This window comes from Pteropus alecto, unplaced genomic scaffold, assembly GCF_000325575.1.
Source record: "Pteropus alecto unplaced genomic scaffold, ASM32557v1 scaffold76, whole genome shotgun sequence".
NCBI classification, from domain to species: Eukaryota; Metazoa; Chordata; class Mammalia; order Chiroptera; family Pteropodidae; genus Pteropus; species Pteropus alecto.
Genome location: NW_006443138.1, coordinates 6,629,279 through 6,651,729, shown reverse-complemented (window position 1 = coordinate 6,651,729; position 22,451 = coordinate 6,629,279). Strand labels below are relative to the sequence as shown.

The 22,451-nt window shown below is 34.2% G+C and overlaps 1 protein-coding gene across 2 annotated transcripts; it reads right to left on the bottom strand.

Annotated features, from left to right (window-relative positions):
* Positions 1 to 1,501: 1,501 nt before the first annotated feature.
* MDM2 (MDM2 proto-oncogene) lies at positions 1,502 to 21,937 on the bottom strand. Of its 2 annotated transcripts, none has more exons than XM_006923723.3 (11): positions 21,733 to 21,937; positions 20,800 to 20,884; positions 18,095 to 18,169; positions 15,344 to 15,477; positions 13,243 to 13,292; positions 10,625 to 10,692; positions 10,398 to 10,494; positions 9,214 to 9,374; positions 5,732 to 5,887; positions 5,024 to 5,101; positions 1,502 to 3,651 (listed from the first exon to the last, which is right to left on the bottom strand). In XM_006923723.3, exons 2-11 carry the CDS (start codon positions 20,878 to 20,880, stop codon positions 3,073 to 3,075), a joined length of 1,479 nt encoding a protein of 492 aa, XP_006923785.1. In that variant the 5' UTR covers positions 20,881 to 20,884; positions 21,733 to 21,937; the 3' UTR covers positions 1,502 to 3,072. The 2 variants fall into 2 exon arrangements, with proteins under 2 accessions (XP_006923785.1, XP_024896721.1); XM_025040953.1 differs by lacking the exon at positions 21,733 to 21,937 and adding an exon at positions 21,033 to 21,136.
* Positions 21,938 to 22,451: the final 514 nt, after the last annotated feature.

The following is a 22,451-nucleotide window of genomic DNA, read 5'->3' as shown; positions in this document are numbered from 1 at the left end:
GAGAAGAGAATGATGAAAAGCAAGCACCTATTTCACAGAGAGCTCTAAAGGCTAAAATGATCAGGCAGAACATTTGAGATAACACCCAACAAGCAGTAAAATTAGTTTTTTTTCAATATTTAAATCAGGGAAGCAACATGAAGATACCTGTAAATTATAAATGAACCAAAAATGGGGGAGACCAAAGGCAGTGAAGTCAATTTAGACAGACGTTACTGTGTTCTTGGGAGAAAGGCCTGGGAATGTGTGAATAAAAACACACACAAAAATACTAAAATTTAGCAGAGAAATATATAAAATTTGCCTAACATGACAGTAATGGAGAAAAAAGAAAAACAATCTAGTATGGTTTTCTTACCCAAAACAATATTATTCTAGCAGTATCTTTATATATCATTCCAAATGTATTACCTATTAACTACTGAACATTTGAGGAATCTCTCATCTGCTTGTCACTTCATACTGCTCTCATTCTATTTTCTCTTGGTTTTTATTAAATCCTAATAACAGCCCATTTTACAAATTAACTTATTCAACACTTCGGAACACCTTCTAATGTGCTGGTGCTTTCAGATATTTCTCTTTTAAAAGCATCGTTTGTAAATTCAAAAAAAAAAAAAATTCCCTATCATATATAATTGAAAGCTGGATTTACGATAGACAATATGGCCACAAACTTCTAACTTCTGAACAAATGGTATTTTAGGCTGAAGAAACTTTTTAAAAAACTAAACTAAAACCCAATTCAGAATCCAAACATCCAGAAAGTGCAACTGTAAACTTTTCACAATATACTGTGTAACTTACAGTTATCATCATGAGGCTACAGACTTTCATCCTCATCAGTTAGCTTTAGAATCCTTATTAAAAATAAAAATCCAAACTAAATTATGCCCACAGCTAACCCTGGTTTGGCTTTGGGGCCCACAGGCTCCTGTTTTAAAGCCAGCTTCAAGACTCAAGTCCCAGTGCTTTGATTCATTCAATAAATTCTTATTGAGCACCTATATACATGAATCAATCAAGAAGAGGTTCTTGGCCTCGTGGAACTTAGTTTCATAGATGACACAGAGAACTTACAATAGGGCTTTTCATGACCACTAGTGGCAGGGTGGCTAGCCCTAACTCCCCTCCCTGCCCCAGCTACACCCCTTCCAGACAATTCACAACCACTTGAGAAACCACTTAAGCCGCTTGACCTGTAGTAACACAAGAGAACAGGATAGGAAGAAAAGCCATTTCACGGTCCTACAAAACGATGTAACATTATTCTCTTAAGTTGGCTTTACTCAATAACTTAGGGGCTCTCAACTGCATCAAATTGATATGTGTACTTCCAAAGTGAGTGGGCATGGCCATTCTAAAAACAGAAGCATGTTCAGACTTATACCTTTAATTACCGAAATAAGATGATATTCAAATATAATCTCTATTTTAACAAAACATTATTATAGGAAAATTTTAAGTGTTTAAAAGATCCAATAATCAATTCTTGAAACAATTCTCAAACAATTAATAAATCGTTTATTCATAAATCAATAAATTTATGTATAAAAAGCCAAAATTTTAGACAATCAAGATAGTAATGATAGGCATGCTGAATGAGACAATTTGCAGATCTGAATGTTTTGTAAATAGCATAACACTGTATAACATATCCTGAAAGTACAGTGTTTATAACTGCATTTTTGCTACCAACTCTACTTGAAGTTATTATAAATCCCAAATTAATAAAGCTTTAATGTATTTAAAGATCACTCTTTGGCTAATGTACTGATTGCTTCAAGCATTTGTTTTCTACGTATATACGTATACACAGTAAGTCACATGCACGTGTCGTTTGTTTTTAGAGTTTAATACAATACCATTAGTAACTGGCACACAAACTTGCTGTGCAAAATTTTCCTTCAGTTCCATTCTAAACTAATAGTTCAGTTGATTTTATTGTCCTCACCTGACTATGTACAACTGTCCTACAGGGGAGAAAAACATTGGGACTCTAAATCAAAGTGGTTATTTTCACTATTTTGCTGAAGATTTATATTTAAATATAAATCAGTATGTTAATCTATTCAGTTTGATATTTTATAATCCTATGTTTGACCCTACTGGTCTTAAAGGAAAGCAATCAGTTGTTTTACTGAGAGAACTTATGACATTTCCAGCTAGTTTAAAAACAAACAATCCTTCTAATTATTAAGTTTCTCAATTAGTCTTTGTGAATTCACTTGTTTCCAAAACTGGCCCTAAGCAAACGTCTGAAACCTAGGTAACTACCAGGAACATGTAACCCAGCTGATGAAGACATTTCAAAGTGACTTATAATTTTTCAACTTCAAACAACAGATGGCACTAAACTCTGAAATTAGGTATGGAAAAGGGCCTGGATGAAACAATCTGCCTAAGTTAGATGCCTAGACAATTCCACATTGTACCAAAGAGCCTTAAAAAAGTTATGAGTAAATGATGGCTATTCTCAAAAACTTCTCAAACTGACATTATCATTATCACCTATCCTTTACTATATCAATGAAGCTAGATAAGAGCATTTTTACTTACACAGCACCAAATATAACTACCAATTACTTTTTTATCCAGGAGTATTTTAAGAGTCTCTGAAAGAATAAAGTCTGAGTCAAAAGGTTTAAGAATATCTAAAATTTAAATACTAAGTATTTCGTACTTTTTCTCCTCCTCACATAAAAAGTACTAAATAAGTTATATTTAAATGTCCTACTTGCAGCACTTTTTTAAAAAAAATCAGATACTTCTCGTTTAAGAGAAAGTGAAAATTATTTAAAATATGAGGGGCAGGGGTAAAGGAAGAACTATATATCCAATTCAAATTACATTAAAATCTAAATATAAACAGGAGTGAAATTTTCATTAAAGAAAATAAATATTCACTATTCCCTCTCCCAAAGTAGGTAAATTACACTACAGAAAACAAATCTACATGCATCAAGATACCTTCTTGTTTTGATACAAGTAAAAAAATAAAATTTCCTGTTGTCTAAATTTTTAGGGTTATATAGTTAGAAATATATAATTCTACTTTTATAGAAGGGTCAACTAGGAGAAATAAGTTAACACGATCATTTGAATTGGTTGTCTACATACTGGGCAGGGCTTGTTCCTTTTCTTTAGCTTCTTTGCACATGTAAAACATGCCATAAGATGTCCTGTTTTGCCATGGACGATGCAACCATTTTTAGGTCGACCTTGGCAAATCACACAAGGTTCGATGGCATTAAGTGGAAAACTAGACTCCACACTTTCTTCTTTGTCTTGTGTTTCTTCTTTCTCTAACTCTTTGACATCTTCTTGGCTGCTATAAATGATGCTACTAGAAGTTGATGGCTGAGAATAGTCTTCACTTTCTTGGGATTGGGAGGCTTGTGTGATCTTTTCATCATTTTCCTCAATACATGATTCTCGGGAATCATACACTGTAGGATTTTTTTTACAATCAGGGACATCAAAGCCCTCTTCTACTTGTACTGAGTTTTCAAGTTCAGTTTTCTCATCCATTTTCCCTTTTTCTTTCCTTTTGTCTTCAGGAAGCCAATTCTCACGAAGGGCCCAGCATCTGTTGCAATGTGGTGGAAGGGGAGGATTCATTTCACTGCATGAAGTACACTTCCAATAGTCCTTCAAAGAAATAAGAGAGTTTCTGTAACCCTTTAATAACTAGTCATATCTATGCTAGCAACTTTAATATGTCTAAGGTAAAATATATCACACAGCTCAATTTTCAGCATTTACCAGTCTTTCCGGTATTTCTCAGCTAAACTCTGAAGAATACTAAAACAAAAAATTTATTCACCATGACTTTAACCATGCACCTATAAAGTTATGTGTTCAAGGACACATGGTTCATTTAGTTGAAGCAAGTGATATGGGATCGATCTTCTGCTCTGTAATGAGACTCATACCCATTTAACTTCCTTTAAAGGCTCAATCCTGGATACTGTGTAATCCTAGATACAATCAATCTGGATGAAACCACCACTCAATCTGCCACTGACTTCCCTAGAAGTGCACTAAAATCAATGCTCAGCTGAGTGTTCCCTAACTTCACCCACAGAAGTGATGCTAAAACATTCTCCCCAATAATCACTGACAGCTAAAATCTGTCATCCTTGTCACTATCCAAAATGTATGCCCCTTACTTATCTATCCTTCCCTATGTTCTCATCTCTGTAACTGTTGATTGCTTCTTCCTTACCCTAATTTATTTCCCAAATCTTTCCACCATGCAATTTGGATAACAAACTTCCCTCACATCCCTAGCTTCTTTACTGAACATACCTTTATCTCCCTGCCTTAACTGAAACATGGTTCTTGCCTGAGAACATTGTACATGTAAAACTTGCCATTGGAGATCCTTCCTATCCTGACATGAATAATGTAACCGTTTTTAAATTGCCTGACAAATAACATAAGACATTAGCAAAAAGGGTGGAGACTATTCATTCTCCCACATTGGTTCTTTCAAGTTGTCAGAGTAAGTTTCTTCTAACTGATAAAACCAAAGAAAGAGGCAATATTAAGAACAAAAATTAAAGCAATATTCAGTTTGGAAAAAAACTTCCAATACCTCAGGAACCGAGGGAAGTAGGAAATGTTTAAGTCCTAATTTCTTTAATGTCAAACCCTACATTCTAATACAAATCAATATGAAAATGTTTGTATTCAATGAGATTGGCAAAATGTTGGTAACTATTAAAACATGATGCTAAGTACCACTGGAGATACACTGTATTATTCTGCATGCTCTATATATTTGAAATTGTCCATAATAAAGTTCTTTAAAAGTTCAAATTCCAGCAGAAAAAAACTAAAAAATGTAGCAACAGATTCTACCACAATAAACAAAAGAACAAAAATGTTTTAAATCATTAAAATTTTTAAAATTTTAACTTCATAAAAATTACCTCATGTAAGGAAGATTAGACGTATTTTTCTAATCTTGACTTTGATATTATTTTTCAATTCCTTAAAAAGGTAAATATATACTTACAGCTAAGGAGATTTCAGGGTCGTCTTCAAATGAATCCGTATCACTTTCCCCTGCCTGATACACGGTAACTTGATATACCTAATAAAATAAACCCATTAGCATCATCACGTTTTCTTCAACCAGGAAGGCTTCTTAGTATTATGTCCTAAACAAATAGCATGTATTACTATATATGAGAAATTCTGAGACAAAGGTCAAATGGAATGAGTGTAAAGGTGGAAAACAGATCAGTGAAACCCTCATCTACTATGGTAAAAAGTCAACAAACAGAATGTTTAAAATAATTAAAGCAAAAATATTCAGTATACTTGTTTTTATTTTATTAATATAGAGGTAATAAATAATAGTAAAACAGGTAGAAATGTAGGCAACAGAGCTGGAGGTACTATGTGACTTTAATGGTATACATGCTTTCTTTACTTTTATAAAAAGTAAATTAATACAAAAAGGGAACTAAATCGTTTTTTAAATGAGCAAACTATTAAAAGAATACTCATTAAGGCCTACTTCTTGGGATTATACTTATAAAAATATAAATCAAACAACAGAGAACTACAAAGGCTCAAGTCCAGAAAACAAAACTCCAGTTTGAACTAATCAAGAGTCAAATATTTCAAGTGAAATCTGAATACATTATTTTTTCAATCTCAGCAGTCAATCTGGAAAATATTTTAAAACTTTAGAATATAATTAGAAAAATAAAACTACCTCATCATCTTCATCTGAGAGTTCTTGTCCTTCTTCACTAAGGTTATAATCTTCCGAATTGAAAGACTCAACTTCAAATTCTACACTGAATCGATCTGAAACTGAATCCTGATCCAACCAATCACCTGAATGTTCACTGACACCAGCATCGAGATCCTAAAATCAGAAAAAAAAAAAGTGTGACATTGTACATTATTTGTTGGCCTCTGTAACAGCTTCCTAACTCATTCCTGTGCTTCTAGTTCTTTCTCAGATCTATCCTGCACACTGACACTAGATTAACATTCTGGGTCATTACTACACTATTACTTTCCCTGTTCAAACTCACCACATTAAGGAAAAAGGCCACATCCTCTTGGCATTCAAGGTACATACAGTATGACTATATGAACATTTTCAGCTTACCTCTAGACACTTCCCACCCCCACCAATAAATATGAACTATCGGCCAGATCTAGATTGTTTCATAAACCACTTGGCACTTCAACTTCCACACTCTAACTAGAATAACAAGTTTTAAGTCCTGCTCATCTTTTGACAGAAGTAAGCCTCTGATAATACCACAACTAAAAGAACTCTCTGAACCTTTTATTACCATTACTACTTATGATTATTACTGATTATATATTTCCACACATAAATAATGCAAAAACAATTTTGCACGTTTCTTATCTGAATTATACACACTTTAAGTATTAAGACCATGTCTTAATCACCTTTACATCTTAAGTTGGTAGAATACTAGAAGCTAAAACATGCAATAACTATGAGATTTATGTTTTATAATAAACTTTGAGAATAATTTCTTTGGAAGAACTTTTAAACATTTCTATTTCTTTTTAAAATTCTGTATCTGCTCATGTGATTCCTCATTTTAGGTCTCTAATTAATAGTAAAGGAACCTAATAAGACTTTCGATCCCATAATTATGTGCTGTCAGTGGCTAAGGGTAGAACTAGAAAAAGTACATAAATCTAGGAGTCAGGATACATACATTCTTATTCTAGATTTGCCACTAGGTAGCTATTTAACCTTGAACATATTTAACCTGTAAAGGCAACAGCTACTTCATCTATGAAAAAGTTTGAATTAAATGATCTCTAATAAATTTCCATCATTTATAAAAACAAAAACAAAGTATATTATTTTATAACCACTCAAGTCAAAATACTTTTTTACAGTGATGTTAAGCAAGTAGTAGTAAAAGCAACATTCATCAAGTTGCAGTTCTAATTCATAACAGCTCTACTATCAGGTTAAAATCACAAGTCAAGCTAGAATACAATAATATTTTCAATAAAATATTGAACAAATTGGATATTTCAATTAACTAGTGCACTAAGTTTAGAATAAGAGGAAAATCACAAGAAAAATTAAGTCTCAGAAAGCAGCCTCTATGGCAAGAGTCAGCAAACTGGCCTCTACCCTAAAGTTTTATGGATCACAGCAACACCCATGTTTACCTGTCATCTATAGCTGTTTTTGCCTTACAGCAACAGAGCTGAGTAGCTGCAACAAAGATCATATATCCTGCAAAGCCCAAAACAGTTACTATCCCATCCCAGTTTGCCCACTCCAGTTCTAGGGTACAATGAAGAAAGCAATATTAAAAGTTCTTTTTAAATATTCTGGCTAATGTTCAAAAAAGAATTACTCACTTAAATATTGTATATTGTAAAAGCAAAAGACAGGCTTGATCTGGAAAGATCTTAAATTTTAAAGTCAGAATTCCCTGGTTTTGTCTGAATTCCAATTGTGACAGCTATTAGTTATGGGATCTTAAAAAAGTTATCTGAAACCCTCAAGTCTTAGTTTTCTCATCTATAAATGGAGTTTGAGGCTACTGAGATGATAAAATACCATGTAAACCAACTGATATAGAGCCTAGAATATAGCCTTAGTTTCTCAATTTATAAAACCCAAAAGAGGCGAGGCAAATATACTTTCCTTTAACTCCTTAACAAACTGGTGAATGACGACACCAAATGATGTCTATAACATTCTTATATAAAGTAAGCTAAATCGAAAAAAAAAATTGGCCCTACCAAAAGTTTTTATAACTAGGAACTTGGCCTGAAAAACAAAAGATTTTTAATAGAGAGGAATTTTTAGAGAGTGTACAGTAGGAATAACGGTGGGGGGGAAGGGGGAATACTCGCTACATTTCTTTGATAACAAGGCAGTGTCCCAAGTGGAAAGCAAGAACAAGGACTGTAAATACCATGAAGCTAGAATTCTGGAACAACTTTAACAAAGACTAAGTTTAATGGAACATTGTAAGGAATATAATTACCTAAATATAAAATTTGTGTACATGTCAAGTTTTCTTTTATTGGAATTTTCAGATCATACATATTTGCTTTCAAGAACCTGTATTTTTTTCATAGCATTTATTAAATGTTTAATTATTTAATTGTTGATGGTCTAACTCCTCATGATGGCAAGGATAATATTTACTTTGACTACCACTGTATCTCAGTGCCAAATGGGTGGCATAGAAAACACACTTAAATATGTACTGAATAAAGAACCTGCTCTCCCCAAGCCATCTAGTGGCCTACACAAGTAACAGCTCTACTAAATACGAACGTTAAAGGGCACATCTGTATCCATAAAATCACTGCTTTGAAAGAGAAAAACCTAACATTATAAGAATAAGGTTACCATCACAATTGGTTCAGTCTCTTACATCTTCTAGAGAATTATAAAATGATCACTCATATCCAGAATGACCATGAAGCACTGCTGTCTGTATCACAAATAAAGGTTCCAATTTTAATAACATTTTAAGGACAAATGTTAATGACAAAAAAGAAAATATTCCATTTGTCAAACATTCTTTACAAAACTTCTTTCAGTGACTTAAGAATTTTACTCCTGGCTAATACTTTAGAATTTTATATCAGTCAGAAAGTACTGATAATCTGTCAACCATGCAATAATATACCCATATTTCACAACCTTAGTAAGTAAATAGACCCTTCCCTGATGTCTAGACCTACATATAACAAATGTGAAGCTGAGACTTACTTGCTGACAGCTGTAGTAAAAATATTTTTATTCTAAATACTCAAGACAATTTGCCTTAGAATCCTAAGACATCGAAGCAAATTTTCAATTTTGTTCCCTTATTTTTTAAAAAAATTCTAAATTCTCAGACCACCTTATACTCCAATTTATTTGAATTTACTATATTGGTGCAGTGGCCCCACAAAGAGGCTCCAATATGTAGGGTGATATTAATAACTATTAATATCCGTACTAATTTTACCAACACGAGCCCAGTGCAACTCCACTATTTTCCACCCTTCTCCCCAAACCTGGGGAAAATTTACAAAGGTTTATTTTAAAGAAAAATTTACCACTGTGCATAGCAGCAATCGCATATTATACATGTGCATTCTTTCTGAATGCTTATTAGAACTGCCAGAATCAGATTTTAAAAATAAAAAGTCTCGTTTTATTTAAAACAAGAAGATTACCGGATTTGATGAAGTCCCTGTTGATTCACTGCTACTGTTTCTTTCACAACGTATCTCCCTTATTACACACAGAGCAAGGCTTTCATCAAAGGAAAAGGAAATACTATCAGATTTGTGGCGCTTTCTTTGTCGTTCACCAGGTAATTCATCTGAATTGTCTTCTGGATATGTTAAGAAAAAACAAGTTAATTAAATTGCTATCCTATGATTTATTTATAAACTGAGCTGTCTTAGAGTACCTATCTGTACTTAAATTTAGTTTCAATGAAATTAAACAGAAAAATAGTGCTATTTCGAAAGTCAACATTCTTTCATTGGATCTGTCCAACAGAGCAGAACACTAAATCTTTAAAAGACTTTATAAAGCTTGAAATTTTTATCTACTTTAAATTACAATTAATTTAATCCCTCCACAACTTATACTGAGCAAACAATCTAGAATTTTTCTGTCAAAACCAAACTTAAGATTTTTTTTCCCTGAACCAAAGATGTTTAATATACTTAGAAGATATAAAGATATAAAGATATAAAGAACCAAAGATGTTTAATATACTTAGAAGATATATTTGGAATTCACTTTGGCATAAGTTACAAATATAATTTGATTTCTCCCAACCAAATAACTACTATTTGTTCCAGTCCATGTAAATAAGATATCCTCTGCCCTTACTGCCTTCTGTCCTCACGCACAAGATTCCAGTCTGGGTTTTTTTAGTCTATTTCACTGATCATCTTTCACCTGAATCACAGAGTTTTAGTTATTATACTCTTGATCAGGCAATAGCCTTCTCCTCCACCATCTTTTCTCTGCAAAAATACTCTTAGCTACTTTCTTAACCTATCTTCGTTCCTAAGATGTTAGTTATGTTTTTAAACTCACTGGTAGGTTTTATCACTTAACTGCTAAGATAAGTAAAACAGAGTTTAAACCTTTGTTCTCTATTATCTTGAACAGAGAGCTAGCTAACTATGAAAATCAAGGAGCACAATAAACTCTTCCTAATGTTGCTAAGAAAGCAATTTTTAAACCAAATAAATCACATAAAAATGAAAATGAAACTCAAAGAAATTCATTCATCTAAACCAAAAAAAGCACGATTTCATTAAGCCTAAATGTAGTAATTTCATTAGAGAATGAACACTAAAAAGCTGTTTAAAAATGATAATTAAATATTCATATTTACCTGTCTCACTAATCGTTCTCCTTCTAGATGAGGCAGATGGTCTAGAAACCAAATCTGAAGATGAAGGTTTTTCTTCTTGTAGCTCTTGCACAGGGTCCTAAGCATTCGGGGGCGGACACGACACACCACAAACTTAATTTTAACACCAAGAAACTAAAAATTCTATTTTAAATAACCTTTTCAATTTATAAGAAACATCATACTAGAACAAGTAGTTTCAAGATTACCTTTTCATCACTCCCACTTTCAAGATGACACCTGTTTTCACTCACAGGTATGCCTGAATCTGATGGTTCTGATAGAAAATAAAAACAAAAAGTTACAAACTAGGAAAAAAAGGCTATTCAATCATCAGTCTAGGACAAACTCCTTATACAATTTAACATTTCAACAAAGAAACGTGTCTCCCAAGTGCCATCCCCATGCTAGATTCTTGAGATGTAAATAAGATAATTCGATTTTAATATAGAAGACACATAAGAGTAATTAAGCATAATAAACACAATAAAAGAAGTGTAAGATAAATCAGTGGTGAAGCAGAGCAATTATTTGGTAGGAACAGAGCAGTGTCTGAGGAACAAAAATTAGAAGCAGGACTAGAAAAGACAATTCCAGATTGAGGGATCACTGTATTAAAAAAGAAAAACATCCAAAAGTCAACTACCAGTGCCTGTGGCAGGAAACTACATGTAGTATATTACCAAATGTAAGCAGAATCATAAATTATCTTGTGTGTCTTACTAAACACAAGAATGTCAACAAGCAGCACTCGCCGGTGTCACTGCACTCTTCCCAGCTGATACTTTGGAATCTTTCCTAGGGTACTGCTGCAGCCACTCCCCATAAAAAAGTTTAATCCAAGAGATAAAACTGACTTGTTAGCACACAGCAAGTATTTTATCCAGAGAGCAATAAAGAACTCCTCTCTAAATGGTCATTTTAAACGCGGGAATGACAACTCACGCTAGCAAAATACAAGAAAAAGGGAGCAGAGGCAGGAAAACCAGTATTAGACAGTAACTGCAATAATACTTATAAAAAAGTACTGAAGCCTAAACTAAGGCATGGAAAAAGAAACGGTTCCAGAGAAATTAAAAACATAAAAGCCCTGGTGTCTGATATACAAGGCAGGGGAGAAAGGACTCAAGGATTCCAAGATTCTACCTTGGGTGGACAAATAGATGGTACCATTCACCAAGACAGAAACTGCAGAAAATGGACAGATTTGGAACGGAAGATAATGAACTGAAGTGGATGAAACTCATTCAGGTAGGTGAGTTTAGTTTGTAGTTGGATATGTAGACCTGGAGCTCAAAAGTCAAAGTTTCAGGTATGGAATATATACAATTACAAACGATCATAATCAAATGCCCTTTACAGTCTTTTGGAGACATTTTCATCTGAATAGTGAAGTTAGGACTGAGCATTAACATTTTGAGATTATATACATCATAATCGTTTATAGGTATTACACTGATTTTAAAATGTACATGCAGAGAGATTATATTTTTAGTACAGTAATACAGATGTTACCAAACAGATGCAATAAAAAGCACTAGGTGTGACAAGGTTTAGAACGCTGATATAAATTCTGAAGTTAATGCTACTAATCTGAAATCTGGAACAAACTCAGAAAGGAAATAATATAAATAATCTATAATTACCATCTCATTAATAAAATTTTCCTAGTAATCTACCAAGGTTTATTTAAATAAACAAATAAATACATCTGTGATAATACTTCAGAACAATGAAAATACTACAGTACTATAGTTATTTTATTTGCCTTCATTTGAATGCATAAAGAGCTTTGTAAAACAATAAAATGTCAGGTCGCCAGATTAAAAGTTACTTCTATTCTGGGACAAGATGGTGATGCCCTTTTCTGGGCCTTAAATCCTAACTTTGGAAAAACAAGTATTCAACACTTACTAAACACCATATAAATAAAACACTGTACTGTGTGATGTAGAATGCAAACTTGAATAGGACACAGGAAAGAGAAATATAAACAGGTATAACAAAGCATTATAACAATAAAATCTAAATATGGAATAGTGGTAGCACAGAGGAGTGGTCAGTTCATCCAGAGAAGTAAATGAACTTCTGAGAACAGTTCTTAATTGTATTTTGAGGATGGGCTTTAAAAAACCTGTGTTGTGTTGGAGTCAGCTCCCAACAGCATTCAAAAGCAGACTGTACACATCTCTTCCCAACTCTATATTTATAGCCTGAAAATGGCCATGATGGGAATATTTATACCATGGAAATCACCAACCACTACAAATCAGGGCTTTTCCCTTAGAGAGTGGGTTGTTAAACATTGACCAGCATACCACTACATATGTGTATCCTGGAATGAGAATCCACTGCTTTGAGATTATCAAAGGGATATGTGACTCAAAAAAAAAACTAGTTAAGAACAAGTCTAAATGTATTAAAATCTCACTTACCTAAATAAATTGGTAAACAAAGTTTTGTCTACTATAAAAACCAAGGAAACAAAAATACCCATCCTTGTTTCAAATGGTCTTACCTAGGTATAATTACTTCCCAAAATCTTTCAATACATGTTTCAAGGTTCAATCATATCTTTACTAAGTAGGGAGCTTCTGAAATGATCTACCTTTCAAGACAAATTCTAATAACATAAGGCTTAAAACTGATATGTCTGCATTAGAATCTAGTATTGTGTTTAGTTCGTATGTATTTCTTCTTATTAATCACACTCTTTTATAATTCAACATATAACAAAGCAACTTTTAAAGAGAATCAAAATCATAAAATTTCTGTACATACACAAAACATCTTTAAAATATTTTTATGATATTCAAAATTAACTTACCCTGCTGATTGACTACTACCAAGTTTCTGTAGATCATTGTATATATTTTCCTTGTAGGGAGAAAAAAATAAGAAATGCACATTTTAAAATAAAAATGTATTAAACTGGATTTAATCTCTTTTAAATGTATTATTAGTATGAACTACTGTACCCAAACCAAATTTTAAATCACTGCATTTAAATTATATCAAGCTTCCAAGCCCTAAAAAGTACCTAAAGTTGCACAATGATTATATACAGCTACTTTTAATAGTCTCTAGATGAAAGAGTTGACTATCGATTTCCTGAAATGTGCCTTGTTTGTATTTTACCAAAGGACCACAGAGAATGGGTGTGAATGCAGGAGGCAGGTTAATATATATACTTATTTTCAAACAGAAAAGAAATTTTCTATTTCTGTGCTTAAAAGCAGACTACTTAAAAAAGTAATGTTATAGAAAATCCACTATATAGAAACTTGATTATAATTTTGACTTTCATCGACCTTGGACTAATCATCTGATTTTCTTTCATGATCTTAAAATTTATTAAAAATAAAGCAGTATTCACTGATTTCATAAATACGAACTGAGAACCTACTACGTACCAGCCACTATTCTAGAAAATGGAGAAAAGAATAAAATAAAACCAAATCTCTGCTCTCATGGAACTCACATCCAAAATAGGAAGGCAATTCACTTATTCCAGTATTCAGTGATGTGAAAGTATGTTTCTTTATTTTGAACTAATGGTTTTAGAGAATGTTTATTAGCTAAAAGATACCATTTATAATCCTCAAGGTTAAGGTGGAAGTGCCAAATCCAACTATTTCTTTTCACCCTTGGGACTGTATACACCTCCTTAAACTCACAAAAATCAATATTCCTATTCATATGCTTTTTCCGAGTCAGCAATTTCCCCAGTGGTTAATCTCTCAACATATTAGAATTCAAGTCAAAGATAATTCTAACAGTATGCTTTCAATATCAGAAACTGTTATCTCCAAACATTATCAAAAGATTCAATACTCGAATGGTGTAAAATCACTGATACAGTTCTTTAATTTATAAAATTAAAGCTTTATCCTAAGGCCAGTATAAAATGGTACCATAAATATTAAACAGAAGTGGTTTTGTCAATGGAAAGATGCTTATATAATGTTAAAAATCAAGATGATATATAATTTTATTAACCAATGACACTCCAATAAACCTTTTTTGAAAAAGGACAAAATTAAACATATTATGTTCACAACTAGGTTAAAACATATCTGCACATAATATAAAAATGAGAGGTAAAAATATCTTTAAAAAAAAAATACCTTTCAATGACAAACTAGTCATTTTCTTTCCTATTCATCTTAGCTTTCTGTCTTAATGTTCAGAATAAATTTATAAATAGCCCACTTAATTACCGTCTTTTTAGCTATATTATTGAACATTAAATACCAATACAATCTGGTTGTTTCATGTGAAAAGTATTCATTTATTAGGATACACATGCTAAGGCTCTATAAAGATTGTGCTAAACCAAGTGGGACAAGAAATTCCAAATGTAAGAATGACTGAAAAAAGTCTTCAGCTCTCAGTAGAATAATTCTAGAAATGTTATCTGAGTTAAATTTAACATAAGTACCATAATGGTATACAACAAAAAAAAAATGTCTAAAGTAACTAAAGCTCAAATTTAAGCTTTTATCACAGGATGTAATAAAAATTTTTGGAAGTGACTATAATATTATTTTTTTAATATGCACCAACTAGCTAATAATTGAGTTTACTATGTGCCAAACATATGCTTTTTACACAATGTCTTCATAACCTCCACATGAAGTATTTATATTTTTTCCTTACTTTACAAACAGGGGGAAACTAAGGTTTAGAAAGGGTTATGTCAATTTACTTAGTTACACAGCTAGAAAATTACTGAACTAGGCTTGAAACTCAGGTTTTTAAGATTCTAGAACTCAGGTTCTCAAACAACATACTATATTGCTATGAAATTAAATTTCAGCATCTTTTATATATGTTGTAACAATTTTTCTCTGACGAAAGGGAGTGAGGGTAAAGGTGAACTGAAATGTTTACCCAGCTGGCTTTTTACAATGGATTGAAGAATTTACCTGTGTTCTTTCACAGAGAAGCTTGGCACTCCAAACAAATCCCCTAGAAGATCATTTGAACAATATACAATATGCTGTTGCTTCTCATCATATAATCGTTTGTTCATAATATACTGGCCAAGATAAAATATAACCTGAAAAAAAATATGATTTGAGCATTGAAGAAAATTAAATGTTAGTTTCAAATACATTTCAATATCTCACTTATTTGAAGAAGCTTAAACAACTATCAGCCATTTACAACCATCTAGTATAACCTTTCAGTACTATTAAAAAAAAAAAAACTTTTATATCTTTTCCTTTTAATTTGATGGAAGCAGATGATGCTTCTCTGATTTAGTTAAATAAACCTTAAAATGTATTTTTTGTTCCCAGACTTTAACGCTGCCCAAATATCTAGGTACTACATATTAGGAAGAAGGGAAACAGCAGTCAAATGCAAAACGACTGATAGCAATAAAAAACAAAAACAAAAATATCACCTAAAATATAGCAGTGATCTGAAGTCATGTAGTAAATTATCTCAACACCATATACCTCAATAGCCTCTGAGATCATCACAGATAAGCAAGATAGGAAAATAACCAATTACTTCTACAGTTTGAGAGAATTTAGTGAATAAAATAAGCCCTTGAAGATATCAATATAATCTATACAATAATAATCAAAATAATGACCCTGAATCATGCACATACAGATAAATTACATTCTACATACTCTGTTAATAAGTAGGCAATACATTTAAAGACATCCACATACAAATCTAATAACAATCATCTAAATTTGCATGGTGTTTTACGGTTTATAATGTACTTTTATAAGCACTATCTCATTCTTCTAACAGTTCATAGAAATGTTATCACCACAATAGAAATAAGAAAACTAACTCAGTCTTCTGACTCCTGGTCCAATGTCCTACTATCTCGTACTAGCTTTCATCACTCTCCCACATGTCCCCGAACAAAGATCCTACAACTGTAAACTCTATCAGACAATATATACATTACTGTTATATAACTTAGCATAAGCATTCCAAGTCTTTACGACGGCCTTGATCGACGTTCTTATTTTTAACTACTACTAAGTCCCTTTTTTGTTTCCTTAATTGATTATGTAATGGTAGTTAAGGTCAAACCCAAGTTAACAACCCTGACAACGTCCTTTACCTTGACATTTCTCTGCAAGCACTGTCTATAGACTTAACAGGCTAAGCAGACTTCAGACTTAAATAATTCCTCCATGACTATGGATTGGAGAGATGGCTGACAATGAGAAAAGAGGAAGAAAGAGAACCTAGATTCCTTTTTACCAAACATCCCATAAGGAAGTTTACAAAAGTGTGGCTGAAAAAGAAAAGGTTCTGGATTCTCTTCCTGCCCCACTATCCCAAGGTAGGTAAGGTACTTTAGTGTTTTAAGAAATCTGAGCCCCGTAAACTAAGTGGGAGAGAAGAGGCACATTTCGCTCACATTGAAATTTTGCCTAAGATGACTTAATTCCTCACTGAAAATCGTGCTTCTGTGTACAAATTTAAAGCTAGAGAACAATACATGGAAATGCATCCACTAAATAAAACATATGTTCATGAATCAGTTCACCTCTGTCCCAGAAAGAACAGTATACTGTACTCATGTATCTCTAGTATAGAGGTTCTTAACCTGGGATCCATGGACGCCCAAGAAGTCTTTGGAAAGAATTCAGGAGGTCCATTAATTTTGAAGGGAAACAAAGTTTTGCCACCTCAAAAACTGTGCCTTTTGGGATACTGATTTCAAATTGATTATTAAAAACATCATAAAGACTCAGAAAGAACCTTTGACACACACACTCCTTTCCTGCCTAAGAGATTCAGAGGGAAAAACCTGTGTCCCATTATTTCTGGGTTGCCTAGCAAAAATTTACTTGCCATGTAAATTCTGCTTCTCATCAACTACCTGTCAACTGCCTACTTCCTCTGAAATCTCAGGTCCCTACCCTCTCTTCTCCTTTGATTAAAATGACATATGTACCCAATTTTACTTCACTGTCTTTGGAATTCTCATGCTTGTATGAATTCTCCATGTGCATGTATTTTGATTTTCTCCTGTTAATCTCCTGTTAATCTGTTAATTTGATTATTAGCCTAACTAGAAGAACTTAGAAGGAAAAGTATTAATTTTTAGCCCCTAGAATTTAGATGAAAAAAAAAAAATCTTTATTTTTTACTAATTTTGAACTGAAAATTAGCTTCTCCTTCCATTACTAATATAGGCAAAAAACAAAGTATTAGCAATACCTGTGATTATTTCATCAACAAGAATCACAAGTGTGACATAGTATTCGTCATACTATGCTTGATGCAAACATTCCAAAATATCCACTATACTCCTCACTACTTCAAAATTTTATTAGATCTACTACAAAATCTACAAACTAGATTACTATTCTGGTAACTGTATTTTAATGTTTCCTTTCTTTCTAATCCCATTTATTTCATGTAGTTAAAAACATAATTCTGAGAAATTAGCAGTCTGAGAAGACTTCACCTTTCTGCCTAGTAGGTTCATCTACAGAGCTTCCCTTTGTCTCAGTTTCTAGCTGAGAAATGAAACTCAGTGTAATTAACATTTTCAGCCTCAAATTCTAGTCCAAATTGTCATAATACTTAATACCATTGTTTACTGAAAATCCCTCTATCTGGCCAATTTCTCCCCATGGCTATACATAAGTAATAAGACATTAGTTACCATGTTAACTCTTAGTTCAGCTTACCTCTTTCATAGTGTAAGTGTCTTTTTGTGCACCAACAGATTTCAACAACTTCAAAAGTAATGGCTTTGGTCTAACCTATAAAGAACAAAGAGTTGCTATTATACTTCCAAAATTATTACAGAACTATAAACCCCACAGCAAACACATCCATAAAATAGTTCAATAAAGGGAGCACACACCACACTTAACAATCCCACAAGGTTAGAATTCAAAAAGTCATAATGTTTTCACTAAATGTAATAGAATATTTAAATAGAGTATCACAGACTGTCTAGAGAGTCTAGAAAAAAAATACTGGGACCTAATTATTATGCAAATAGCCACAGACTCCTCAAGCATCATCAGTTGCCATCAAAAGAGTATCCAAGACAGTGCCAGTTATTCTTTTTTCCTCTAGCTATTTCTGTCATTTGTTTACTACCTGACAAACTCAACCATAAATGGAATAGTCCAATAGTCTTACTGTAAACTAAATTACAAAATCCAAGAAAAAAGAATAAATCTTTAGTGTGGGGCCTTTTACCAATCTCTTTCTTCTACAGATTAGGTTCCTGAAAAATGGAGAACTTAAATAACTAACCCAAGCTGACAAAAATAGTTAAAGAGATCTGAGACGGCAACTCATGTCCCTCAACTACAAGCTACCATTTTCTTCCTACTATATCATGCTGCCTTAATTGGTCTCCATTTCAAGTATCTACTTGATAAACATTTACTGAACTTCTACTATGCACCACAGAGTAAAAGGAATTGCAAAAAAAAAAAAAAAAAGACAAAAACATATGACCTGTATTCAAGGAGTCAGAAAACTAGACCAAGACTAGACAGTAAATATTTTAAGCCTTTCCTGCCAGATGACCTGACTCAGAAGCATAAATATCATCTAAACCAAGTGTGGGTGCATTTCAATAAAGTTTCATTTCTAAAAATAGGCAGCAGGCCAAATTTAGCCCATAGGCTATAATTTGTCTAATGCTGATCTAGAGGCTTTACAAGTGGTATTGAGAAAATATAACTGGCAAGGGGGCAGGAACATGTGCTTATGTTTTCTATCTGTTGCTGTATCAAAATCTTCAAAACTCAAGTATGCTTACAGCTTGCCACCTCCACACAGACTCATTCCTCTGCACCTCTTTAATATACTACTGTCTTTTGTCTAACTTTGAAATCTGACAGCATCCCAGTTTGAGATCTAAATCTCAAAACTAAATTTAAGAAAAGTGCTTATTTCCAGCTAATTAACAGAATATTGTTTAATAACTATAAAACTTAAAAAACACAATAAAGTATTATTGAATCATTAATTGTTCTTGATTACATTTTTGTGCTTACATATGTGCTTTACGTTCAAGCTATTTAAAGAATGAACTCTCAGAAAATTATTTTCTTCTAAAATTTTATATATTTTATATTAACTTCAAATTACATAGACCTGAAAGTAAAAAAGCAACAAAAGCATCATTTCTTTACTAAAACATGCATTAATAAAAATAACTTCTATAAAAGATAATACCATACTTAATCTTATACTTGAGAACAAAAAGATAAATTCCAGATAAAGATCTAGATTAAAAATAAGAATACGGGAAGAAAATACATAAATATATTTGCATAATCTTGGGATGGGAGTTCTTCCAAAGCATGATATGAAATTCAAATGCCAACAAGTCAACAAATTTGACTTCATAAAGTCAACTGGAAAATGACAACATAAAGGCAAAAAAATTATTAAGAAAAAGACAATACACCTAAAAGGAAATTGGACAGATAAAACCAGGCAAATCCCAGAAGAAACAAATGATTTAACTATCCACGAGATACCCAACCTCACCGGAGACTGGGGAAATACAAATTGAGACAATGACATAATACCTTTTACAAAAAAAAATGGCAAAATAATAATAAAGATTGATAATATTCACTGTTGACTGAGGTGAAAACTTAAAATCTTTTGGTAAGCTAGCAAGTTGTGAGCAGCGATCAAACGTATATATTTTAGGACCCATTAGTTCTCCTACAATAAAATCTTTCTTACAGAAATACATAACAGTTGCGTTAGGATACATATACTCAAAGCAGCCCTATTTGTAATACTCGAAAACTAGAGGCGATTAAAACTATCAGTAAGGATATAAATTTTTTCAATGGTATACTGTTAGGAAATACTATGCAGCCATTAAAAAAGAACTCTAGATTTTATTTATTGACATGGATGCAATGTGCAGAACATCTCTAGTTTAATCTTGTTTTAGTAGAACAAACAGGAGAGTAAGAGATTAAAATTCACATATGCATAATATATGTGGGTATATACATACGAGATCTAAGACATGGTCAAAAAAGACTAGAATTTTCAGTTTTTACTTTCTACATTTCTGTAATGCCTAAACTCTTCACAAGCATTAATTACTTTTGTGACATTTAGAAATCATTTAAAAGTTAAATACTAACAAGTCAAAACATAAAAAAACTCACATAATAAACGTCAGTATCCATGCTTAAGAGTGTATGGAACTCACTTTTAAAATCAGTGTGATGAAGAGCTAAGAAAATACTGCTCCTTAAAGTTAACTTTTACTCCACACAGTAATGCCTATGTACACACAATTTCACTTAGAGTCATGCTATAATTGGGGGTCTATGGAATTTAGTTGATCACCTCATAAATTATTTTTAAAAGCCACCCTTGAGACAAAAATACCAACCAGGGTCTCTTGCTCTGAAGCTGGAATCTGTGAGGTGCTTACAGCACCATCAGTAGACACAGACATGCTGGTATTGCACATTTGCCTAAGAGTAGGGAAAAAATAAAACACGATAAAAACTTAAAATCATGAAACGTCTGTGAAAAAGACAAAATCACATAGTAAGGAGATAAATAATAACTTTAAATAATGCCTTTATTAAAAAGTAAAGCCATAAGCAAGTGGGTCCTTACCTGGATCACTACAGAATGAGTGCCGTACGCCAGTGACTACAGTGAATACAGCTGGGAAAAAGGCTTGGTTTAAATAGCCCCAGCTGGAGACAAGTCAGGGCTTAGCTCCTTTTACTGCAGACTCGGAACGTGTCCGAACTTGACCAGCCCAAGAGGAAAAGCTGAGTCAACCTACCCACAGAACCAGCCCAATCTCGCCCAGACTCGGCGCCTGGTTCAGACTGGCTATAGAACAGGCACCTGTCATTATTCCAACCCCCGGCTTGGAAGTCACCTGGGGGGCTCCGCAGCACCCCCGCCCACGTGACCTTTACCCCAAGACGCCAGCGGAGCCCCCCGCCCACCCGGAGCGCGGCCCGAAATCCCGCCCTCGCCTCAGGCGGCAGTAAGCTCGTCCCCTTCCAACAGAACTTCCACAAATCCATGTGCTCCTCACCCCCCATTCCCAAATGCACAAAGGCTGCGAGCGGAGAAGAAGCTGGAAAGGACAGCGAGCTGGAAGACGCAAGTCACAGAGCAAACCCAGAACTGCCCACTCGCTTCCCAGCCGATCCATGCTCCTCACTGAGCGGGGATTTCCGCGCCTGGCGTGGGGTGGGGGTCGCCAAGCTCCCTTCACGGGCGCGCGGAAGCCCGACACCCTGGGCCTCGGCGATTATTCCACTCGCTGGGCCCAGGCAACTAGGGCGCTCGAACTTACTAGGTCAGGAGAGGGTGGCTTCTGGCGGCGGAAGCGGCAGGACCTCGGTCCGAAGACTTAGGGCTGCCCGTCAGGCTCGGCTTCTTGCTCCATTTTTCTTCTACACACACAGGCCCGCACATGCCCCGACAGGAGCCGCGCGGGCCGAGGTGCACCCAACTGGCGACCCCTACCGCCCGAGGGGAGCGCGCCGGAAGCCGCGGCCCATCCGGGCTCTTGCGCGCGAGTGCGCGCGCGCGCGAGCAGGACCTGCCGCCTCCGCCAATTGGGGCCGGGGGCTGGGCCGGCCGGTTCCACGAAGGGGGCGGTCTGGGAGCTCTGCGGCCTGGGCGGGGGAAGGGGCTGCTTGTCGCGCAGAACTGGCCTCAAGGCCGGAGTTCCTGGCAGGGGGCGGGTGATGCCCTGCCTACCACAGCCTCGTTTGGCGCTGGACGCTTGGAACTCCTTTTTTCGTCGTGCTATTTTTGTATTTCTTGTGTTTACACCTCCCGACAGCGGTGGAAACTGCAGGCAAATGCGTATCTAAGTGCCTCTACCAAAAAAAGAAACCAAAATTAACAGCTGTGCGCTATATTAAATCCACACTGCCAGCCGCTGAAGTTGTATACAAATGAGTTATAGCAAGACGTTTTTTGAGAATATGATTTAAAAGAGCACAATATGGGCTTGTACACGGATACATACAAATGTTATAGTTGAAGGAATAAAAGACGGGTTGA